A 27,299-nucleotide genomic window follows, 5' to 3' on the forward strand; every position below is an offset into this window, starting at 1 on the left:
CTTAGGGACCGTCTGCCATAAGTCCCGCGTAGTGGCGTCTATTGGAAACATTTTTCTAAATACAGGAGGTGGGGAAAAGGGCACACCAGGTCTATCCCACTCCTTGCTAATAATTTCTGTAAGCCTTTTAGGTATAGGAAAAACGTTGGTACACACCGGTACTGAATAGTATCTATCCAGCCTACATAATTTCTCTGGAATCGCAACTGTATTACAGTCATTCAGAGCCGCTAAAACCTCTCCTAGCAATACACGGAGGTTCTCAAGCTTAAATTTAAAATTAGAGATCTCTGAATCCGGTTTCCCTGGATCAGATCCGTCACCTACAGAATGAAGCTCTCCGTCCTCATGTTCTGCAAACTGTGACGCAGTATGGGACATGGCTCTCGAAACACCAGCGCGCTCTAATCTTACCCCAGAGCGATCGCGCTTGCCTCTTAATTCTGGCAATTTAGATAATACTTCTGTCAGGGTATTATTCATAATATTAGCCATGTCTTGTAATGTGATTTGTATGGCCGTCCCTGATGCACTTGGCGCCACAATATCACGCGCCTCCTGAGCGGGAGGCGAAGGTACTGACACGTGAGGAGAGTTAGTCGGCATAACTTCCCCCTCGTTGTCTGGTGATAATTCCTTTATAGATAAAGACTGACCTTTATTATTTAAAGTGAAATCAATACATTTGGTACACATGTTTCTGTGGGGCTCCACAGTGGCCTTTAAACATAGTGAACAAACAGATTCATCTGTGTCAGACATGTTTAAACAGACTAGCAATAAGACTAGCAGACTTGGAAAACACTGTAAATAATTTTACAAGTAATAAAGAAAAACGCTACTGTGCCTTTAAAAAGCACAGAAAACTGTCACAGTTGAAATAACAATGAACCAAATCAGTTATAGCAATCAAATTTTCACAGTAAATGTATTAAGTTAGCAGAGCATTGCACCCACTTGAAAATGGATGATTAACCCCTTAAAACCCAAACGGTTTTTATAAGCAAAAAAACGTTTTTTAATACAGTCAAAAAACCACTGTCACAGGTCTGCTGTGACTGATTACCTCCCTCAAAATGACTTTTGAAGTCCCTTAAGCTGTCTGGAGACGACCCGTGTCAAGCAGAATGAAGCAGGAAGACAGAGCCTGAATTTTTACTGCGTCAAAAGAGCGCTAAAATAGGCCCCTCCTACTCAATATTACAATATTGGGAGTTTCAGTTAACTGATTCTATGCAGAAATATTGTCAGCCATGTGGAAAAATGTTATGCCCCAACAAGTTTTATCACCAATGTACCTCACAAAACGATTAAACATGCCAGCAGAATCGTTTTAAACATCCCTTTTTTAAGGAGCATGTATCTCTATTGATAAGCCTGATACCAGTCTACCTACTGCATTTAAGGCTTATAACATCACTTCAGTATTAATAGCATTTTCTCAGTCAATTCCATTCCTTAGAAAATTACTTTACTGTATATATTTAAACCAGCCTGCTAACAGTCGCTCTCACTGTATTAAAGGCTTTTACTTACATTACATCGGTATCAGCAGTATTTTCTTAGTCAATTCCATTCCTTAGAAAAATAATTTACTGCACATACCTCGTTTGCAGGGTTCCCCGCACGCCATTCCCTTTCTGAAAGTTACCCCACTCTTCAGAATATGCGAGAACAGCCAGTGGATCTTAGTTACTGCCGCTAAGATCATAGAAAACGCAGGCAGATTCTTCTTCCAATACTGCCTGAGAATAAACAACACACTCCGGTGTCATTTTAAAATAACAAACTTTTGATTGAAGAATAAACTAAGTATAAAAACACCACAGACCTCTCACAACATCCTATATATTAGGTTGCAAGAGAATGACTGAATATGACATGTGAGGGGAGGAGCTATGTAGCAGCTCTGCTTGGGTGATCCTCTTGCAATTTCCTGTTGGGGAGAGAATATATTCCATAAGCAATGGATGACCCGTGGACTGAACACACTTAACAAGAGAAATAGACGTTTTTTAACAGTCACACAAAACTGCCACAGCTTTGCTGTGTGCCTACCTTTCCCAACAAACAATTTTGGAAGCCTAAAAGCCCTTTAGAGATGTCCTGTAGCAGTCAGGGAACTCCTGGATGTCTCAGTCTGTAATAATTAATGCTCAAAAAAGCACTAAACTAGGCCCCTCCCACTCATAGTAACACAGTGGAAAGCCTCAGAAACTGTTTCTAGGCAAATTTAAGCCAGCCATGTGGAAAAAAACTAGGCCCCAATAAAGTTTTATCACCAAAGTATATATAAAAACCTTTAAACATGCCAGCAAACGTTTTATATTGTAAATATAAAAGAGTATTACCTCAGAAAGTAAGCATGATACCAGTTGTTATTAAATCACTGTATTCAGGCTTACCTTACATAAATTTGGTATCAGCAGCATTTTCTAGCCTTCACATCTTCTAGAAAAATATTAACTGCACATACCTCATAGCAGGATAACCTGCATGCCATTCCCCCGCTGAAGTTATCGCTCTCTTCAGTCATGTGTGAGAACAGCAATGGATCTTAGTTACAACCTGCTAAGATCATAGAAAACACAGGCAGATTCTTCTTTTATTCTGCCTGGAACAAAATAGCACAACCCCGGTACTATTTAAAAATAATAAACTCTTGATTGAAGCAAAATAACAGCTACATTTCACCACTTATCTCTTACTACCTCCATGCTTGTTGAGAGTTGCAAGAGAATGACTGGATATGGTAGTGAGGGGAGGAGCTATATTGACAGCTCTGCTGTGGGTGTCCTCTTGCAACTTCCTGTTGGGAATGAGAATATCCCACAAGTAATGGATGATCCGTGGACTGGATACACCTTACAAGAGAAAGTAGGACAAATACAGGTGTTAGCAATGACATTAATTAGGGTTCCATTCCATTTAGGTTTACGAGAGGCAGGTTCCTTCTACTGCTCAAGTGTAAAGGGAGGTCACACTAAATGCTTGCCACATTAGCCTATAGAACCTGTTTTTTTTCTTTTCTGTTTTTAATATTGCATATAAATATCCTGTATTTTCTGGTTGTATTCTAATAAAGAGACTGAGACATAATTATATATGGTCATTATACCATTGCTAAAACAACAAATCTAATGGTGGCCTAAGACTTTTGCACAATACTGTAAGTTCTGTTATAATTGAACTCGCTATTTGGTCTCTGAAACCTACTGACTAAGGTAATTAGTGGTACCACCAATATCTTAATGTTTTTATTCTATTTGTGCATCCACTTGTTGTATTTTTGTATATTTTTTGCATTAAGAGAGCTGATTTCCCTTCTCGTGTTTCTTTCTTTTTTCATTTTAGTTTTGACTTTAGTATTCCATTATATATATAAAAAAAATAATAAGCACAGACATTTTTCACACTGTATATTCCGCTTTTGTATCATATCTCTCATTGTGATCCTTTTTTCTTAAAGGGACACTGAACCCAATTTTTTTATTTTATGATTCAGATAGAGCATGCAATTTTAAGCAACTTTCTAATTTACTCCTATTATCACATTTTTTTCATTCTCTTGCTATCTCTATTTGAAAAGCAAGATTGTAAGTTTAGAAGCCGGCCCCTTTTTGGTTCACAACCTGGGTTGCGCTTGCTGATTGGTAGCTAAATGTACCCAACCAATAAGCAAGTGCTTTCCAGGGTTCTGAATCAAAAATTGACTGGCTCCTTAGCTTAGATGTCTTCTTTGCCAAATAAAGATACCAAGAGAATGAAGAAAAATTGATAATGGGAGTAAATTAGAAAGTTGCTTAAAATTGCATGTTCTATCTGAATAATTAAATAAAAAATGTGGGTTTAGTATCACTTTAATCCTGTTTAGACTGAGTTTACCTTCAGCTGCTCCTTGAATGCAAAGTATTTCCCAGAGCAATTCAGCTCGTACATCAACTGGCATTTCCGCTCTTCCAAGGCTTGTTTGTCTACCTCTTGACCATCAGCTTTTTGATGGTCAAACCGCTCCATATATTCCTTCAAGACAGAATTTGTTATGCTTACAATCTGGTTTTTGTAATCTTCAACTGCCTAGGAAAAGAAAAAAAATAGAGATTTATCAAGAAGTGCAAATCTATATAACTGCTATCGTGGCTTCCTAAAGAATTATGTATAGACCTATCACCTAGATTTTTTTTCTAAACTAGATAATTTGTGCATTGTAACTTTTATCTTAAACAGCAGTGGGGTTTCTACTTATTTGTAGTGCAACAATTGTGTCAAGTAAACTTTTTTTAATGATGGCTTGGACACCAAGCTGCAACTCAATACAGAAGTCATTCGGCCCTCTAAAGGTTTTCTGTGGCCCCCCGGCACCACTGAGCAGGAAACAGACATCAGTATATTTTTAGCAACAAAAAAAAAAATTATGCTTACCTGATAAATTTATTTGTTTCCGGATATGGATAGTCCAGAACGTCATTCAATTACTAGTGGGAATATTACTCCTGGCCAGCAGGAGGAGGCAAAGAGCACCACAGCAAAGCTATTACGTGTCACTCCCCTTCCCATAATCCCCAGTCATTCGACCAAAGGGAAATGGAAAAAGGAATAACACAAAGGTGTAGAGGTGCCTGAGGTTTAGACAAAAATAACTGTCTCAATAACTGTCAGCTAGATTACGAGTTTAGCGTTATGAGTGAAAAAGCATCATTATGCTTCATAACGCTGCTTTTTCCCTAATGCCGCTATTACAAGTCTCGTCAGAATAGGTGTACCGCACACCTTTTTGGCCGTCACGCAACGTCAGTACCGCACTTTAAGAAAAATCCTTTTTCAATGGGACTCCCATAGCGCCAGTATTACAAGTTTTGCGGTGAGGCAAAAAAGTGAGCGGTACAGCCTAAAATTACAAGATCCGTAGCGTCATCTAAAGTCAGTAGTTATGAGTTTTATGCTACAAAGCTGTAGCATAAAACTCATAACTAAACTATCACAAGGTACACTAACACCCATAAACTACCTATTAACCCCTAAACGGAGGCCCCCCCGCATCGCAAACACTAAAATAAAATTATTAACCCCTAATCTGCTGCTCCGGACATCGTATTAACCCCAATTCCGCTGCTCCCCGACATCGTTGCCACTACAATAAAATTATTAACCCCTAAACCGCCACCCTCCAACATCGCAAACACTACTTAAATATTATTAACCCCTAATCTGCCGTCCGCCCACACCGCCGCTATAATAAACCTATTAACCACTAAACCGCAAGCCCCCCCCACAACGAAATATACTAAATTAAACTATTAACCCCTAAACCTCTGGCCTCCCACATCACTACATAAATATATTAACCCCTAAACCAAACCCTAACATAACCCTAAGCCTAAATCTAACCCTAACACCCCCTAACTTAAATATAATTAATATAAATAAAAATTACAATTATTACCTAAATAATTCCTATTTAAAATTAAATACAAACTTACCTGTAAAAAAACCTAAGCTAGCTACAATATAACTAATAATTACATTGTAGCTATCTTAGGTTTTATTTTTATTTCACAAGTAAGTTTGTATTTATTTTAACTAGGTAGACTAGTTTGTAAATAGTTATTAACTATTTACTAACTACTTAGTTAAAATAAATACAAATTTACCTGTAAAATAAAACCTAACCTGCCTTACACTAAAACCTAACATTACAATAAAATAAATTAAATTAATCAAATATAATTATCTAAACTACAAAACACAATAAACACTAAATTACACTAAATAAAAAACGAAAGTATCAAAAATAAAAAAACGAATTACTTACTAATGTAATAGCCCTATCAAAATAAAAATGCCCCCCCCAAAATAAAAAAACCCCTTAGCCTACACTAAACTGCCAACGGCCCTTAAAAGGGCCTTTTGCAGGGCATTGCCCCAAAGAAAACCGCTCTTTTACCTGTAAAAAAAATACAAAACAACCCCCCAACAGTAAAACCCACCACCCACACAACCAAACCCCCCAAATAAAAATCTAAATAAACCTAAGCTAACCATTGCCCTGAAAAGGGCATTTGGATGGGCATTGCCCAAAGGGCATTTAGCTATTTTACATTGCCCAAACCTTAAGCTAAAAATAAAACCCACCCAATAAACCCTTAAAAAAACCTAACACTAACCCCCGACGATGCACTTACAGTTTTCGAAGACCGGACATCCATCCTCATCCAGACGGCAGAAGACCTCATCGAAGCAGGCAGAAGTCTTCAGCCAAGCAGGCAGAAGTCTTCATCCAAGCGGCAGAAGTCTTCATCCATCCGGCGCAGAGCGGGTCCATCTTCAAGACATCCAGCGCGGAGCATCCTCTTCTTCCTATCGTCGCTGGAAAATGAAGTTTCCCTTTAAGTGACGTCATCCAAGATGGTGTCCCTTACATTCCGATTGGCTGATAGAATTCTATCAGCCAATAGGAATTAAAGGGGAAAAATCCTATTGGCTGTTGCAATCAGCCAATAGGATTGAGCTTTCATCCTACTGGCTGATCCAATCAGCCAATAGGATTGAGCTCACACTCTGGACCCACTCCGCGCCGGATGGATGAAGATAGAAGATGCCGCTTGGATGAAGACTTGTGCCGGCTTCGATGAGGACTCCTGCCACCTGGATGAGGATGGATGTCCGGTCTTCGAAAACTGCAAGTGGATCGTCAGGGGTTAGTGTTAGGTTTTTTTAAGGGTTTATTGGGTGGGTTTTATTTTTAGCTTAGGGTTTGAGCAATGTAAAAGAGCTAAATGCCCTTTTAAGGGCAATGCCCATCCAAATGCCCTTTTCAGGGCAATGGTCAGCTTAGGTTTATTTAGATTTATTTAGAGATTTTATTTGAGGGTTTGGTTGTGTGGGTGGTGGGTTTTACTGTTGGGGGTTGTTTGTATTTTTTTTACAGGTAAAAGAGTGGATGTCTTGGGGCAATGCCCCTCAAAAGGCCCTTTTTAAGGGACATTGGCAGTTTAGTGTAGGCTAGGGGTTTTTTTTATTTTGGGGGGCTTTTTTTGATAGGGCTATTAGATTAGGAGTAATTTGTTTTTATTTTTGATAATTTCGTTTTTTTATTTTTTGTAATTTAGATAATTATATTTTATTTATTTTATTGTAATGTTAGGTTTTAGTGTTATGCAGGTTAGGTTTTATTTTACAGGTAAGTTTGTAGTTATTTTAACTAGGTAGTTAGTAAATAGTTAATAACTATTTACTAACCAACCAGTCTACCTAGCTAGCTTAGGTTTATTTCACAGGTAAGTACGTATTTAGTTTTAAATAGGAATTATTTAGGAATAATTGCAAGGTTTATTTACATTTATTTTAATTATATTTAAGTTAGGGTTATGCTTAGGGTTACATTAGGGTTATGCTTAGGGTTAGGTTTAGGGGTTAATATATTTATTTAGTGTTAGTGATGTTGTAGGCCAGAGGTTTAGGGGTTAATAACTTTAGTATAGTGGCAGCGACATTGGGGCGGCAGATTAGGGGTTAATAAGTGTATTTAGGTGGCGGCGATGTTAGGGGCAGCAGATTAGGGGTTAATAACTGTATGTAGGTGGCGGCGATATCGGGAGCAGAAGATTAGGGGTTAATAGTTTTATTTATGTGGCAGCAATGTTAAGGGCGGCATATTAGGGGTTAAGAACATTATGTAGGTTGCGGCAATGTCGGGAGTGGCAGATTAGGGGTGTTTAGACATGGTTTTTACATTAGGGTGTTAGGTTTAAACGTAACTTTTTCTTTCCCCATACACATCAATGGGGCTGCGTTATGGAGCTTTTTTTTTCCCCGATCGCAATTGTTAGGCTTTTCTTTTTTGCCGGCTCTCCCCATTGATGTCTATGGGGAAATCGTGCATGAGCACGTCAAAGCAGCGCTTGTATTTGGGTGAAGCATGGAGCTCAACGCCACCATGTCGCCAGTGCAAGCCTGCTTTTTGCAAACCAGTAATAGCAGAGCTATAGGGGAGTGAAATAACGACGAAAGTGTTGCGGTCAATAATTTCCCTATAGCGCTCAAAACTCGTAATCTGGATGTGTATTAATTAAGGGTGGTGTCGTGGACTCTCCATATCCGGAAATAAATAAATTTATCAGGTAAGCATAAATTTTGTTTTCTTTCCTAAGATATGGAAAGTCCACAACTTCATTCAATTACTAGTGGGAACCAATACCTAAGCTAGAGGACACAGAATGAACAGGGAGGGAGAACAAGACAGGCAGACCTAAACAGAAGGCACCACTGATTGAAGAACCTTTCTCCCAAAAGATGCCTCAGCCGAGGCAAAAGTATCAAATTTATAAAATTTGGAAAAAGTGTGCAGAAAGGACCAAGTTGCAGCCTTGCAAATCTGTTCCACAGAAGCTTTATTTTTGAAAGCCCAAGAAGACGAGACAGCCCTTGTGCAATGAGCCGTAATTCTTTCAGGAAAATGCTGACCAGCAGTCTCATAAACAAAATAAATTATACTTCTCAACCAGAAAGAAAGAGAAGTCACAGTAGCCTTTTGACCTTTATGCTTTCCCGAGAAACAAATAAAAAGGGCAGAAGACTGACGAAAATCCTTAGTCGCCTGTAAATAGAATTTTAGAGCACGCACAACATCCACTCCCCAGAATGAAATGTCTGTCTGCTCAGAAAATTTGCTTTCCAATTGTCCACTCCTGAAATGTGGATGGCAGACAGACAATTATTGTGAACTTCTGTCCACTGTATAAACCGAGCCACCTCCTTCATGGCTAAGGAACTCCAAGTTCCTCCCTGGTGGTTGATGTAAATCACTGAGGTGACATTGTCCGACTGGAATCTGATAAACCGGGCTAAGGACAACTGAGGCCAAGTCATTAGAGCATTGTAAATCTCTCTCAACTCCAAGATGTTTATGGGGAGAGCAGACTCCTCCCGAGTCCATAGTCCCTGCGCTTTTAACAAGTCCCAGACTGCTCCCCAGCCTAGCAGGCTGGCATCCAGGGTCACGTTCACCCAGGAAGGTCTCCAGAAGCATGTGCCCTGAGACAGATGCTCCTGAGAGAACCACCACGGGAGAGAGTCTCCTGTCGACAGATCTAGATCTATCCTTTGAGACAAATCCGAATGGTCTCTATTCCATTGTCTGAGCATGCATAACTGCAGAGTTCTTAAATGGAATGATGTCCATGGAAGCAACCATCAGACCAATTACATCCATACACTGAACTACTGATGGCCGACAAGTAGACTAAAGAGAGAGGCCAGAGAAGAGAATTTTGGACTTTGACCTCTGTCAGAAATTTTTTCATAGATAGGGAATCTATTATAGTCCCTAAGAACACCACCCTTGAAGCTGGAGCAAGGGAACTCTTTGCCGGATTCACTTTCCATCCGTGAGAAAGTAGAAAAGACAACAAGATCTCTGTATGAGAGTTTGCTTGTTGAAAAGATGGCGCCTGAACCAATATATCGTCCAAGTATGGGGCTACCTGATAAAAGCCAAGAGAGCCCCAGAACCTTAGAAAAAATTCTGGGAGCTGTGGCAAAACCAAAAGGAAGAGCCACAAACTGAAAGTGTTTGTCTAAAAAAGTGAACCTTAGGAGTTTGAGATGATCCCTGTAAATAGGAACATGAAGATATGCGCCCTTTAGGTATATGGTCGTCATGAACTGACCCTCTTGGACCAAAGGAAGAATGGACCGAATGGTCTCTATTTTGAAGGACGTTACCCTGAGAAACTTGTTGAGACACTTTAGGTCTAAAATGCGTCGAAAAGTTCCCTCTTTTTTGGGAACCACAAACTGTAATGCTCGTGGGATACTCCTCTATCAGACTGAACTTGGCCAGTAGTCTTGTTATCCCGGCATCGAGCCAGAATGATAGGGAATATCCCAGAGCAGAGAGAGTTAGTAAGATGAGGAAGGCGGCACTCCCCACAGGCAGGACAGTCCCCAGGGGCAACGGCAGAGCAGTCTAAGGACAAATTACTAGAATGGTCAGGCAGGCAGGGTTTGGCAACAGCAAAGCAGTCCAAGGGCACACCACTAGAATGGTCAGGCAGGCAAGATTTGGCAACAGTAAAGCAGTCCAAGGGCACACAACTAGAATGGTCAGGCAGGCAGGCAGGGTTCGGCAACAGAGGCAATCCAGAACAACAGGGGTTAATAAGAAGAGTAGTCAGACAGGCAGGGTTCAGCAGCAGTATATCAATCCAGTAATTAAGGGGTATAGCAGGTAGAGTAGTCAGACAGGCAGGGTTCTGCAGTAGTATATTAATCCAGCAGTTAAGGGGTACAGCAGGCAGAGTAGTTAGACAGGCAGGGTTCATCCACAAAATAGGCAATATAATACAACGAGCTTTAGATGGTGGATATACAGGAGAATAAACATAAAATATAACTTTTATTAGGGCATTTAAAATAATGGAAAAAACAAAATACATTAAAACCACAGGAAAAGATTTAACCTAAATAGAGGTTAGATGGTGCGAGTGACTTTATTAGGATTTTCTAAATAGAAATTCACAGTGATATGGTCCCCTTGAAAAATAGATTTGAGAATAATGTAATAGTTATATCAGAGAGGACCTAGGGTGTGGATGTTAATCCATAGTCTTCAGAAAAATAACTTACTTTTCATTTTCAATATTGATTATATATCCTAGGGAATCCTTAATAAAAAGATTATGTCATGTAAAATAAGGATATAACATCATTCAAAATACAAAGTAGGGATTATGGCACATTGTGATGTCCCATGTACAGAACAAGTTATAACTGTGTCTTTTCCACTAGGATTGAAATGATCTTAGTTGATCTTGGGATATTCTGGCAAGTGGAGTTTTACTATCTCATTATAATTAGATATATAGATTGATCCTTTATTATTCAGAAAACATCCTACACCCAGATACTATCACACACTTAGGCCTAGATTTGGAGTTCGGCGTTAGCCGTGAAAACCAGCGTTAGAGGCTCCTAACGCTGGTTTCTTACGCACTCCGGTATTTAGAGTTTATTTACCGCGACTCAAAATACACCTAACGCTCACCTTTCTACCGCCACCTCAGACCCAGTAGTAAACATATACCGACAAAAAAAACATCCACGAATCACAAAAAAAATATTACACAAAGTACACTTACACTCATACAAACACTACACTATCTTTATTTTTCATATTTATTTTGTTTTCGGTAAAATACAAAGGATTAAAGTTGCGAGATCTCGGGTGTTTGAAATAAATCCACAAAAATCCATTTTCCCATTGACTTACATGGACATACGGGAAAAGACCCTCATATACCTACATCTAACTAATAACATTATCACAAACATACACTCATCGATGCATACAAACAATATACACCACATGACATACACAAAATATTTATTTATTACAAAAAGAACACGATTTAGTGACTTTTTCACACAAGCTCATGACGTCACTCACTTTACGAGGAAAACCAGTCTTAGAAAAAAAAATTAGAAATCTTTAGAGCCTCCATTGACTTCTATTGGGAAGACGTGCTCGTGCATGCGAAACCCTCATTTCCCTAACGCACGCAAATAGCGTAGACTGAAAAACTCCAAATACCAGCGCTAGAAAATACATGATTTCATGCGTTAGACCCAGCTATGATAAATAGATTAAGAAATGACTATTTCCCTATGGTGGACTTATGGTTTTTAATTATTAAATATTCACAACACCATAAATTTGTTTCACACTTTTAGATTACATCAACTACAAATCAACATCACTAGTAACACATTATTATTTAAATAAAATTACATTTAAAATTAAAATAAAATTCAATACACATTTATGGATTCACAAACACTACACAATGGGAAACACCTCTCATTTACCTTTATTATTGCATTTCAGTTATTCAACTCATATGCTTGCAGCAACAGCATATCTACATAGGCTTAACACATGATCAGTCATGGATGCACATATATTACTTTTAACATTCACTCATACATGTGCATTCAAATGATGGGGGAAAAACACATTACATTCTCTACAGGAATCACAAAACACAACATATGGATTTTACTGTACTTTTAACATCATGATTCCATCACAATAAACCATTAGGAATTACCTACAAGAAATACATCATTACACCAGATTACAGATGTCACTTTATGGGAAGGAACAACAATGCCAGACCGCTATATAGAAGTCAGCATATGTGGGACACAATCACAATATATACGTACATGTACATAACACGTATCACCCATCACGCAACCACAAAGCACACATTTAGATTTTATTCAGCACACAATAACAATGTAGCACAATACAACAACACAATGAGGATTTCACAACTACATAGGCAGGTTAATAATATCATGACGTCATTACAAGATTCAACCATACACATCACAGATTCACCACTGTACCGCCCCTTTAGGAAATTTAACACTCAATACTACAATACAACATATACGTAAACCACACTTTTGAACAGCATTATTATGGAGATTTCAATGGGACAATTAAGAAATATTGTCAGATCGCAAATCACTTATATATACAATACTACAGATGGCAGACGGAAGTTATTCAGTATTAGTGCGATTTTTATGGCACGCATACAATATTGTCAGATCTAAAATCACTTATATATACAATACTACAGATGGCAGACGGGAAGTTCGGAATTATTATTGCGATTTGAATGGGACGCATACAATATTGACAGCTCGGCAATCACTTATATATATAATACTACAGATGACAGCCGGAAGTTATTCAGTATTAGTGCCATTTGAAAGGGACGCATACAATATTGACAGCTCGGCAATCACTTATATATATAATACTACAGATGACAGCCGGAAGTTCGGAATTATTATTGCGATTTGAATGGGACGCATACAATATTGACAGCTCGGCAATCACTTATATATACAATACTACAGATGACAGCCGGAAGTTATTCAGTATTAGTGCCATTTTAATGGGACGCATACAATATTGACAGCTCTGCAATCACTTATATAAACAATACTACAGATGACAGCCGGAAGTTATTCAGTATTAGTGCCATTCTAATGGGACGCATACAATATTGTCAGATCGCAAATCACTTATATATACAATACTACAGATGACAGCCGGAAGTTATTCAGCATTAGTGCGATTTGAAAGGGACGCATACAATATTGACAGCTCGGCAATCACTTATATATACAATACTACAGATGGCAGACGGGAAGTTCGGAATTATTATTGCGATTTTAAAGGGACGCATACAATATTGACAGCTCGGCAATCACTTATATATACAATACTACAGATGACAGACGGGAATTTCGGAATTATTATTGCGATTTTAAAGGGACGCATACAATATTGACAGCTCGGCAATCACTTATATATACAATACTACAGATGACAGACGGGAAGTTCGGAATTCTTATTGCGATTTTAAAGGGACGCGTACAATATTTACTGCTCGGCAATCACTACTCATATATATACAATACTACAGATGGCAGATGTTAATTTATCGTTTACAAACAATATTGCAGCAACATTGATCGATCACATTCGATGCACATTATACACAACTATGCACTTTCATTCATGTTAGCCTGGACGTGTGCTTGTTACTATAAGATCGCGTTTCATAAATATTGATTACGCATATGAACAAACATTACAAACATGCACTGTATGTGTGATATTTGACACTTTCACATTGAGATTTATTTGCGGAAAACAACATTTCAGCCAAAAAAATACAACGCCCACTTTGAAAGCATTCGCGCCGCTCACATACAAACAAGTGAATACAATTAGCAATCATTACAAACTCACTACCATTGGACTAATTGTACTATAAATCCCCCAAACAACATGGCCAAAGCATCACTTGTGATCCACATCAGATCAAGTGCTTACCTTGTTACGCTGTTTTGAAAGATGGATGACGATGACATGGTAGACGCTGCTGGTGCTGCTATTGGCGAACTAGCTGTTGGTCGAATCAGGCAGCCTCGGCGGCTCAGACCGAGACGAAGGGGTCGTCTGGTTCGAGGTCCTCGTGTCTACAGGGTGAGACCCACCTTGGAAAACATGAGCGACTTTGAGGTTTTTGATAAGTATCGGCTCGATCGCGAACAGCTCATTGGCCTTTACGAGCTTCTTAAACCTCATTTGGAGCCACGTATACAAATAAGGACTGCTGTTCCCCCCATGAGTAAGATGCTAAGCTGTCTATACGTCCTGGCCTCCGGGAGTTTTCAATCCGGAGAACTGTACATGCATGGCCTGGCTCAAGGTACATTCTCTGTGGTGTTTGATAACTTTCTGGACGCCATGGTACGTATCAGTAAGCAATACATAGGATTCCCACAGAATGATGGTGATTGGAGGCGCCTGAAGCGGGAATTCTTTGATATTGCTCAATTGCCCAATGTCTTGGGAGCCATAGATTGTACCCACATTGCGCTGCGTGCTCAAATTGATGACTTGCCCTTCAGAAATCGCAAACATTTTCATAGCCTCAACGTGCAGTATGTTTGTGACGCACGGATGAGGATTATGCATGTGTATGCGAATTTTGGAGGGGCTTGTCATGATGCCCGCATCCTCTCTCTGTCGTCCCTGTGGAGCCAGTTTGAGGAAAGACAAATGCCCCCTGGTTATCTCGTTGGTGAGTATTTGTGCTCAACATGGTTAATAATGTTGACAATTGGCCCTGTATTTTTTAACTGTTAGCGTCATGTTCAGCTATAGGATTAAATTTAACCATTTGTTATTTAACGACGCTAATGTCTATTTTTATTTAAATGCAGATATGTAGCATGTCTTACCTTAAGTGTTCAGATAGAGAATGCAATGTAACCATGTAGTTAGCATTTTACACAAGGTTTGTTTTCAGAACAATACGCATATGTAGCATGTCTTAGCTGAAATGGGAAGCTATTATCTCATGCAATTTAACCCTGTCATTGTCTCTTTCTGCTAATGTCTAGTTTTATTTAAATGCAGATATGTAGCATGTCTTACCTTAAGTGTTCAGATAGAGAATGCAATGTAACCATGTAGTTAGCATTTTACACAAGGTTTGTTTTCCGAACAATACGCATATGTAGCATGTCTTAGCTGAAATGGGAAGCTATTATCTCATGCAATTTAACCCTGTCATTGTCTCTTTCTGCTAATGTCTATTTTTATTTAAATGCAGATATGTAGCATGTCTTACCTTAAGTGTTCAGATAGAGAATGCAATGTAACCATGTAGTTAGCATTTTACACAAGGTTTGTTTTCAGAACAATACGCATATGTAGCATGTCTTAGCTGAAATGGGAAGCTATTATCTCATGCAATTTAACCCTGTCATTGTCTCTTTCTGCTAATGTCTATTTTTATTTAAATGCAGATATGTAGCATGTCTTACCTTAAGTGTTCAGATAGAGAATGCAATGTAACCATGTAGTTAGCATTTTACACAAGGTTTGTTTTCAGAACAATACGCATATGTAGCATGTCTTAGCTGAAATGGGAAGCTATTATCTCATGCAATTTAACCCTGTCATTGTCTCTTTCTGCTAATGTCTAGTTTTATTTAAATGCAGATATGTAGCATGTCTTACCTTAAGTGTTCAGATAGAGAATGCAATGTAACCATGTAGTTAGCATTTTACACAAGGTTTGTTTTCAGAACAATACGCATATGTAGCATGTCTTAGCTGAAATGGGAAGCTATTATCTCATGCAATTTAACCCTGTCATTGTCTCTTTCTGCTAATGTCTATTTTTATTTAAATGCAGATATGTAGCATGTCTTACCTTAAGTGTTCAGATAGAGAATGCAATGTAACCATGTAGTTAGCATTTTACACAAGGTTTGTTTTCAGAACAATACGCATATGTAGCATGTCTTAGCTGAAATGGGAAGCTATTATCTCATGCAATTTAACCCTGTCATTGTCTCTTTCTGCTAATGTCTAGTTTTATTTAAATGCAGATATGTAGCATGTCTTACCTTAAGTGTTCAGATAGAGAATGCAATGTAACCATGTAGTTAGCATTTTACACAAGGTTTGTTTTCAGAACAATACGCATATGTAGCATGTCTTAGCTGAAATGGGAAGATACAGAATAATATAGAAATTTTATTTTTTGTATGTTTCTGACAAGTTTTAATATGGATTATGGTTTTTAACTTAAAAAAATTTATACAACAATATACTAGTTTAAGTATTCTGTTTGAATTATGTTCTGTTCAAAATTTATAGGTGATTCTGGGTACATGAGCCGGCCTTGGCTCATTACCCCCTTGCGTAGCCCGACTGATGTGTCTGAGGAGCGCTACAATAGGGCTCATAAGAGAACCAGGGCGGTGGTTGAAAGGATGTTCGGGCTCCTGAAGATGAGATTCAGGTGCCTGGACCGTTCTGGAGGAGCACTCCAGTACAACCCAAAGAAGGTGGCGAAGATCGTTGTAGCCTGTAGCGTCCTGCATAATATTGCACAGCGGGCTGGGATGCTGCAGGCCGTCCCGGTGGACAGAGACCTCCTCAGAGATGAGGAGGATGATCCTGTTCTAGAGGGGGAATTCCAGGACGAGGGACTTGATGTCAGAGCAGACGTCATCAACCGCCACTTTAGACGGTAAAGAATAGAAGTTAGACTGTAGTATTTTCAATAGATGTGAACTCTAGGGAAATGACAAGTAGAGAATTGTGCAAACATGTTAGTATTGATCAAATGTTAGAATAATTTTTAATTTTCATAATATAGGTGATGCTCTGGGCATTGGGTCCTATAGCGAGTCTTTGCCACCTGGTTTTTAAAGAGGACATCAGATGGTAAGTAGAAATGTATGGACTGTTGCTGGCATGATTTGTACACAAATACATCATATGGCATACATTTTAAAAAATAGATTTTTGTTTACACATTACTTAAAATGTACATAATCAGAAAGGGATACTCTAGAATGACTATGGTTCAATGTCACACAGAGGTTTTTTATGCTCAATATGACTCATCTTCACACTTGATAGAAAATAACACAGGTTCATACACAGGCTTAGTAAGCTAGTGACAGATATTTATTATGAAATGGGGGGTGGGAGAGGGGTACAGAACTGATTCACACAATTGTATGAATTTTTTATTTAAAATTTATTACATTAGGGAGATGACTTAATCTAAAGACTGAAAGGGAACAATTTGAAGCCTGACAGTCAAGATTGCCCAGACTGACAGTGGGGAAAAAGCCAAGATTTAAATTGAAGTATACCAATGGGATCATGTCTGGCATTATCTTTCAATTCTGCTGACCTTGAAAACCATACAAAGACATGTTCACATGGTAAGTGCAAAATATTTGATAGAATAAGGCTGTGGAGACATCCTATTGGAGACACTTAGATGATTTTCTATTTTGTAGATGGTATTTCCCAGTCCTCTATTTAATGAACTGATGAATAAGACACCTATTGAAGATCAACTGTTTACCCCTGAATTGACTTTCAAAGACCATGCATTATCCAGGTTGGTGCATGCTAGTTAAGAATCACATGAAGAATGTTGATTATTGTTAGCTTACATACATTAGTCATACTTATTTCATCATTAGATATTTAGGGATCACAATCAGAAAAAGGAATACATATTATAGTTGATATAGAGGTATTTGAATGGACATGAAATATTAGATTTATGTTCAGCATACATATATTGTTGAAATGTGATATACATTATTATGTATAATTTGATTTTTGGATATTTAAATTGAATTTTTAATCAACAATATAATGGTGTATGTATTTCATTAATTTTAAATCAATTTAATGATTATCTTTAAAAAATGTTGATCAAAGTTAGAGCATAGACACCATATGATTTTAAATGTATTTTATGAATATTTGACAACGTGTGTATTAACTTTGTTCCATTTTTATTATTTTTCATTTCAGATTGGCATCTGATGACTTCCAGGAATATTTAATTTTTTTCTATTAAATATATTTTGACATGTTAATAATAAACATTTTATTATTAAATACATTATTTTCAACAGATTCTACTAAATATCAATATAATCTGTAAATAAATCAAACTTGGACTCCCATGACTGGTAGTTGGCTATTTGACAAGCACATGCATAAGATAAAATAATGCTTTAATATTAGAAAATAAAATGCTTCCGAGAATATAAAAATATATTTTATAACATTAATTGGGGAGTCAGATTCTTCAATGCTTTTATATTGAAAATGTATATATTAAAATTATTTAGGATATGTAGTAAAATTTTTAATTTTTTAACATTTAATAAGGTGAAGTGGTTCAATTACATGAAAGTGACAGTGTTGTTGAATGTAAAAATAATTGTATAAGATCATGTATCTTCCTTAGGTATCTCAAAAAATTAATTGAATTTTTTTTTAAATTATTACATTTATAAATGGTAGGTCATTTAACTTGATATTGTTTAAAAATTAGTTATTGGATGCCAGGTTAATCTATGTAATTTTCTAGTGGAGTCATTTAACTATACTTAGTAATATTATGTATTTATTACAATCTTACCTCTTGGGTTAGACATCAAATATCTATATAGAATGTAAATTCCCCTTTTGTTTATTTTGTCAATGTTAAATAAAAATACAAAATGTTTGGGTCCTTAAAGGGACATTCACAAAGTATATTTTGTATAGATTTTTAAAAATATCATACAAGAATTTAAACATATTTAGAAAGTACTATAGAATTACATTCAGTCTTTAAATATACTTGTTAAAATTAAAAAAAAAATGCACATATCTATCTTAGTCAATGATATAAGGCATCTATATGCAAACAACAATCAGCATCAAAATAGCCTATGTAGAGATGTATTTAATCCAAGAATATATATAATTACAATATAATGATTGAATAACAAAACATATTAAGTTGTTCAAATATAAGAATATTATACAAAATTCATACATAACATATAGCTTAATGTCCCTCTACGCTGAAGGCTAAAAAATACCTCATTTAATAAATATATTTCAGTCAGTGTGTAAAACAATCTAGAATTTAATCTAAATTTGCTTTACTCATATGTTAGACTCATTTAGCAAAAGGAAGGTGCCTAGGTTTATGATATTTTAAGCATTATTGTGAAATGTTTATTTAAAGGGACATGAACTCAAAATATACTTAAAGGTAGACAGTTAAAAAATTAATGATTTATACATTCTGAATGAGTATTCTATTGGAATCAACTTTAAAACTTGTCTCATATTATGAATGCTCATTGTGATGTTGCTATCATTACTTTAAAAATAAGGCAGTAAATAGCTAATTTATTTGCTTCAGTACTCTGGACAGAACTTGATTGTTTGGAATAATTGATGCAACAATCGTCAAGGACAACCCATGTTTTTATAAAACAATTGTCCGTAATATAAAATATCATTATTGATTTGCAAAGAAACATAACAAGATAACTGTTAACATTTGATTATCTGATTAAAGAATAAAGTTGATTAACATTTCATGCTCAATCACCAATGCTAAATTTGTTTGGACAGTGTCCCTTTAAGAGATTTAAAGAGTGTATTTACTTATCTTGCTATCTTGACATACTTTGCTTGAAAAGCATATCGAGATCGGCTCAGTAGATGAAGATTGGTGGATGCACAGAGATGCCTTATGTGATTGTCTCAACCATGTGCATTTAAATTTCTTCTGTTGAGGATATATAAATACTAATGGAAAATGATTCACATTTTAAAGTCTAAACAATCTTCTATCTCTACAGATCATTTGATACAATTGTTTGTAATGTCTCTTTAAAACTAAAGACGCCATTGCACAATAACATATATGAGCACTTCAGACAAATACAAGCTCGAGGTTTATTTGCGAATAACAAAGCTGTAGTTTAATATTTATAAACAGATTATCCAAGTTACTGACATTCTAACCTGAATTTTAACATTAATAAATATTGCGTGGGAAACGCATCTTGAAACACCAGATTAGCATCTTTAAACATTAGAGTCTAATGTCACGCAATAGCACACAATCAATGTGCATTATAAAGACATTTAATAGAGCAATGTCAATACTTCACAATAAATGTATTTAAAGAACAATAAAGACATACAATATGAAATGTGTATTTGTATTAAAGAAACAGACCGTTATTAAACCGAGAAATGTCGACAACATTAATAATGTGACAGGATTAGATTTTAAAGAGTATTTAATCATTAATATTTAACGGATCACGGATATTAAATCTGCGTCACACATATCCGCATGACAGGCCCATGAGTTACAAATAAGTCTACATGAAAAATGAAGTTACAGCACCACCATGAGGTATGTGTAAGGAAGTTACTAAGATATGAAACATTAAGGAACGGCCAATCAGAGTTCATCACACAAACACAACTTGAGTCAGGATGGTCTCACAGACATTATAACAATATTTCAAACTTTTATCCAATCAGATGTACAGATAAATTGTCCCATGGTGCATCTCATGTTTACTTCACCATATAAAAGTCCATTACACGTTGCCATCTTTGTCAGTTCTCTAATGCCTGCAGGCAATATATATTATTATAATTATACAACCCAGCAGGCATGTCAGTTCCCAGGTTCACCAAGGAGGAGAGCGCTGCACTGGTCCACGCCGTCAAGGACTTTTATCCCCAGCTGTTTGGGAACAAGAGGAGGTTGACAGATGCGCCTGTTAAGAAGGCCCTCTGGGAGTCTATCACCAATGTGGTTAGATTGGTGTGTGACGTCCAGAGGACCCAGGATCAGATCATGAGGAGATTCGGAGATATGAGGTTGCGTTTATCTAAAAAAGTAAACCTCATAAGGGACTGGGTACAAGCCCGTAAAAGAGGGGGCCAAAGAAAGGCCCCGCGGAAACTGTACCTACTCCCTTATGAGGTGACTTTATGCGAGCTCCTCAATCTCCGGGTCCCCAAAAGATTTAGATCCTCGCCATCCTCGGCCTCCTCTTCTTCCCTCCCAGCTGCGGGATCTGAAAGTCCTGACGCGGGGGACAGGGCAGATGCTTCTCCGTCCGGTGGCCTGGGAGGAGATGATAGAGAATCTGAACCAGGTAATTATCCAACTTCATATAATATATATATATTTTTTTTTTATAATCAAAATATGTGTATATAGTCAGATACTAAACCTATACAGATCTCACAACATACACTACATATGATGTTTAGATATCTGATTTTAGATTATTGACACATGAAATAGGAATGATGTTTCTTGCGCTCTACAGAATATGCGTCACAGAGCGGAAATGTAATTTCTCATCCACGTTAACATGGGTTTGCGGAAAGTGGCATTGCTTTATACATATTGGTGAAATGACGGATGCGTAATTCCGCTTGGAATCATTGCGCAATGATCGCGAAAATGGCATTTCTCATCCACGTTAACATGGGTTTGCGGAAAGTGGCATTGCTTTATACATGTTGTTAAAAATTAAATGGGAATTCTTAGATTAGTGAAGAATACAGTATTCTTATTTTAAATATTATAGCTAATAAAAAACGAATAATACAAAACAATTATAACATATGGCCATCAATTGATGATTATGTAATAACAAGCAGATATTCTTAAAGATACAGTAAACAACACAACTGATTGAAAATAAGAGCCCAGGATATATTTTTAATTAATTTAATTGAGGAAACTATTAACTCATGGGACTACCAAAGGATTAATATTTTTCAATTGATTTGTTATTAATGTAAATTTTTTAAACATGCCATGATTAGTATTAATGATATGCAATCCTCATTTAATATATTACAGATATGGATGTGGCTGCTGGATCCTCAAGCCAGGGCTTGTCACAGTATGGTATGTCTCTTTTTAATTGACATTTGTCTTAGAAACATGGACTGAACATTACATACTAAATACACATTGTTCAATATTTATATGTAATGTCTATTTAATAGATGAAAATTAAATAATTATTCGGATATCCTTAAATAACATATTACATTTTAATTGCATGCTCAATACCATTCATGACATCAACATATGGAGTAGATAATTCATTAACAACAACATTGTGGAATCAATTTAATTTTACATTAAAGGGATACTGAGCTACAATTATTAATATTGTCATTCAGATACAGTATGCAATATTAATAAACATAAAAATATAATACTATCATCATATGTGACATATTCTATTGCTAAATGTATTGTAAAATAAAGAAAGTACGTTTATGTGCATCTAAATTTTGGTTGACCAACCTGGGTTTTTATTGATGATTGGTGGATACCTTCAACAAACAATATTTATTGAATCCAATATTCCTTATCTGCCTTTAAGATTAATATCGAGCAACATTCTAATTATAATAGGAGTCAATGTTAAATCATTTTTTACAGTTTGAACATAGAAATCAATTATTTAAATTAATCATGTCAGTGTCCCTTTAAGACAAAATAGATTCATTCATCTTTACATTCTTTTTATTAAAAACTATTGATATATAAATCACATTCTCTGTTGGAGTTACTTTATAGATATCTGCATACTCTAACAGCACCATGATTACATATTTGTAATAATCAATTTTGTTTTGTATTGTGATAAATAAGTGTTGTGTCCTAAACAAGATTACTGTACATTGCAAAAATGGCTCGATGTGACACATGTGTTTGTTTAGATTTGTCAACAGATGCTACTCAATATGTGGTTTGTGTGTATTTTTGTAACTTCTTAAGGACATATGACGGAATTATTCCGTCATAAAACAATTGAGCAAAGTGAAAGGCGTGTCCTTAAAGGGTTAAGAACATTGATCATTGGGTATATTTAGATATGCAATAGTAGCATCTGAGATGAATTTGATGTCTAATGTAGTCTGACATTAAACATATGTTCAATACAGATATTTTTACAGAATCCCCTTGATTCAATCAAGCATTTTCTGGTGTAATGACTGCTCTATTCTTCACATTTTAAAGTTGATTAATGTTAAAATTCTAGACAGATGTGATTTAGTGATATCCCAAATGTGTTTAATAATATATATCTATATCATTCATAGAGAGAGTTGGTGTGGTGAGCCCACAGGAATCCAGCAGTGACATAGAGACGCCTTTGCGGTCTCCTGGTAAGTCCATTGACTCATTTATATGTAATTGAAGGTGTATTGCTAATCAATATTATGATCATGATTCTGATGAAGCATAACATTATAAAAATTCAAAATATTTATCTTCTGATTATATATTAATTTATTTTTCATATTGAACGATTAATAATTTCTACTTTATTAGTCTACACATTTGTTATTCATAAGATGTATAACATATGTTTGTTTCCATTAGATTTTTTGACAACAGTCATCAAGTGATACACACATGAGAAATCTTAAATGTTCTATGTACTATGCTTTTATGAATTTAACATTAATACAAACAATACATTAAAATTAATATTCATTGACAATAACAAATCTATTGTCATTTGTATGCTCCATCAAAATGATGTAAATCATAACTTTGTGTGTGTATATCTTTAATGCAACATTGATGTGCGTATTTGAGCAACAGTAACATATGTTATAATATCTGATCTTAACGTGTACACAACATGTTATGTTTTACAGAGATTGCTGTCACATGTGGGACGGAGGAGGAAGAGGCTGCCTTGGAGTCTGATGGTATGTGAAATATATCTATCATGTTTCCAACATGTTTATTTTTTGGAAATCATTTTATTGAAGAGATTAAAAGTCTACAGCTTTTGCCCTTTAAAAAGGAATATTATTTGTCTGTTCAAATACACTACTGCCCCCTTTCTATATCAGGCAGCATGAAATTCTGCTTGTATATTTATTTTTAAAAATTTATAATTCATGCCATCATTATGTCACATGCATATTCCATGCCAAAACACAATAATAAGGTTCAAATTGTACAGACAGTCATTGATATTCATCTGAGTGCCTATATACATACCATATCCTCATTTCAGAATTGTTTAAAAATTCAAACACACTTCGAAGTATATTGAAAACATAATCAATTTGAAATGCGTTGATTTGATGTCAGGATGTATGAGATGTTAATATATTGTCTTTACATTTTCAGATGGATCCACCACTTCTGGTCATCTGGTTTCCGCCCCTGCCCAGTCACAGACCCCTCCCCATGCACACACCCATGACCATGGCCACACCCCTGCACAGACCCAGAGCCCTTCCCATGACCAAACTCATGACCATGCCCAGACCACTGCCAGCCCTTCCCATATTTCATATCCTGTCCATCCCAAAAAACGCCCATACACCCCCCTTCGCCGCTCTCCCCGTATTCTGGCCCGTACAGCTGCCCAGACCCAAACTCCCCACTCCCCAGCTGTACGGCCTACCCCGGAGCGGCAGCTCACCCCTCCCCAAGCCATTCACATCACTCCCCAAGCCAATCCCATCCCTCCCCCCTGTCTCAACCTTCATTGTCCTGGGTGTCAGATTGTCCTTCCCAGGCACAGCTGTAAGTATCATTCTAAATACACTTTATAAGATACTTAAAGGTACAGTGAAGTTAAATTTGTTAAATTGTGATTCAAATCCAGCATGCAATGTTAATCAAATTTATAATTTAATACTCTTATTAATTATTCGTCATTCTCTTGATATATTTATTTAAAAAAAGTAATTCCTATAATTAGTTTAAACAATAAAATACATCTGGCCATCATTTCTTTATTGTTGGATGAATGTATCCATCAACCAGCATGCACAAACAAAGTTGATAAACAAATATTGGCTTCCATAAAAAGCAACATTCTTGCTTTCAAAATATAGCTTGAGAATTAAAACATATAATGAATATGTGTAATTTATAAAGATTTGTCATGTCATGCTCTATCTGAATGAGTCCATTAAATATTTAGGTTCAGTGTCCCTTTAATTGGATATCGCTACATATACCAAACACCACTACTTGGATCCAAAATTTTATGTACAAATGTGGATACATTATCTCTTGTCTAACCCAGTGGGAATGTAATTTCTTCTGGTTGCTATGTTTACACAGCTTGTCCTCAATGCAAAAATGTTTAAGGATAGGTGTGCCTACCACAGTCTAAATTTAATTGTTAAATTTCTGATGTAAGTACAATGTAAATCCTTTAACAAGATTTGATACACTCAAGCTGTATAAGTGGATCATCTAAAACCAATTAAAGGGGACAACATGTTTGAGTAACATGTCCCTTTAATGATTTCTGTCTGTCTGAATAACCTAATTCATGTGTAAAGAATAAATGTAAACTAATTAATGTAAATAATTATTTGTCTTTATGATGACAATGTATGTATTAAAATTTTTTAGTCTGTTATGTAATTATCCTTAATATTTAATTTTATTTTATTTTAGGCTGTGACTCAGCATGGCTCATGCTAGAAGGGATAGCAAGAGTAGAGCAGGCCGTGTTGAGGAACGCAGCTGTCCTGAGAGGGATGAACGACACCATGCAGGCCCAGCTCCGGGTTCAGGACTTGACTCTGCGTGAAATTATGCGATTACGTTCAAGGCCTGAATCTGGAGCTGGACATGCACAGGACAATGAAGAGGATGACCAGTAAGTGGAGGATCTGGATATGCTCCATGGTGGCAGATAAGAATCCTCCGTCCACATGTTGAAATTTTATTGTTAGTGTTGCCATTTGGCCTTTTTTTCTGTTTATTGTTGTGCCTGTTGCACTCTTTTACCTTGTCATATGTCTCCAATGGGGCTATGCTGGCCCTTGGCAACTCTCTTCATGGACTGTGATGCACTGTGTTACCTTGTCATATGTCTCCAATGGGGCTATGCTGGCCCTTGGCAACTCTCTTCATGGACTGTGATGCACTGTGTTACCTTGTCATATGTCTCCAATGGGGCTATGCTGGCCCTTGGCAACTCTCTTCATGGACTGTGATGCACTCTGTTACCTTGTCATATGTCTCCAATGGGGCTATGCTGGCCCTTGGCAACTCTCTTCATGGACTGTGATGCACTGTGTTACCTTGTCATATGTCTCCAATGGGGCTATGCTGGCCCTTGGCAACTCTCTTCATGGACTGTGATGCACTGTGTTACCTTGTCATATGTCTCCAATGGGGCTATGCTGGCCCTTGGCAACTCTCTTCATGGACTGTGATGCACTGTGTTACCTTGTCATATGTCTCCAATGGGGCTATGCTGGCTCTTGGCAACTCTCTTCATGGACTGTGATGCACTGTGTTACCTTGTCATATGTCTCCAATGGGGCTATGCTGGCCCTTGGCAACTCTCTTCATGGACTGTGATGCACTGTGTTACCTTGTCATATGTCTCCAATGGGGCTATGCTGGCCCTTGGCAACTCTCTTCATGGACTGTGATGCACTGTGTTACCTTGTCATATGTCTCCAATGGGGCTATGCTGGCCCTTGGCAACTCTCTTCATGGACTGTGATGCACTGTGTTACCTTGTCATATGTCTCCAATGGGGCTATGCTGGCCCTTGGCAACTCTCTTCATGGACTGTGATGCACTGTGTTACCTTGTCATATGGCTCATATATTCCTTATTTTTACAAGATTATTTATAAACGTTGTGTATGTTTTCTTACATACTAATAAAATACATTTTATTTCACAAATAATTGTCCTCATTCTTCCTGTTATTTTTTGAAAGCTCTAGTTTATGTTGTTGATCCTTAAAGGGACCTACCAAATATATTTGTTATACTGAAATCATATATGTAAGACAATAGTAAATGACTTTAAGATTAACATCTCCAATGTAATCTTATTATTTGTCTTTATATTATTTTCTCTTAGCTCTATCATTGCCTGATTATGATTAGCAGAGTAATTTCTTTATATATGTATATATAGATTGGTATTTGTGTATATATGTATATTTAAATGTTCAGATCCATGTGTGTATTTAGAAAGTCTGCATGAATTGATGCACCTTTACCAAATGATCTGAGTATTGATAAAATGATATAATCCCTGTAAAGTCTTCATTTTATTGAAATAGTATTGACTATGTGTATGCTCTTTTTAAAAACAAAATAATGTCCCTTTAAGTGATGTTGATCACAATTGTTAATGAATGTATTTCCATTTGTAAAGCGTTTTTGTCCTTTTTACAAGAACAAAGACATATAATTATATTAATAAACAATCTTATTGTAATGTTGACAGCACCTGTATTTCATTTTCAAATCTATATTAGTGTAAAAGTGTAACCAAATAAATCTCTGTGTGTAAATGC

The 27,299-nt window shown here is 36.6% G+C and overlaps 1 protein-coding gene across 1 annotated transcript in view; it reads right to left on the reverse strand.

Moving 5' to 3' along the window:
- Positions 1–27,299, reverse strand: part of CFAP70 (cilia and flagella associated protein 70) — a 576,575-nt gene that overhangs the window by 300,049 nt on the left and 249,227 nt on the right. The window contains exon 13 of the mRNA XM_053694219.1: positions 3,886–4,077. Within this exon, the coding sequence (XP_053550194.1) occupies positions 3,886–4,077 (192 nt within the window). The remainder of the gene's footprint in view (positions 1–3,885; positions 4,078–27,299) is intronic.

The sequence above is a fragment of the Bombina bombina genome, chromosome 11 (genome assembly GCF_027579735.1).
Source record: "Bombina bombina isolate aBomBom1 chromosome 11, aBomBom1.pri, whole genome shotgun sequence".
Lineage (NCBI taxonomy): Eukaryota > Metazoa > Chordata > Amphibia > Anura > Bombinatoridae > Bombina > Bombina bombina.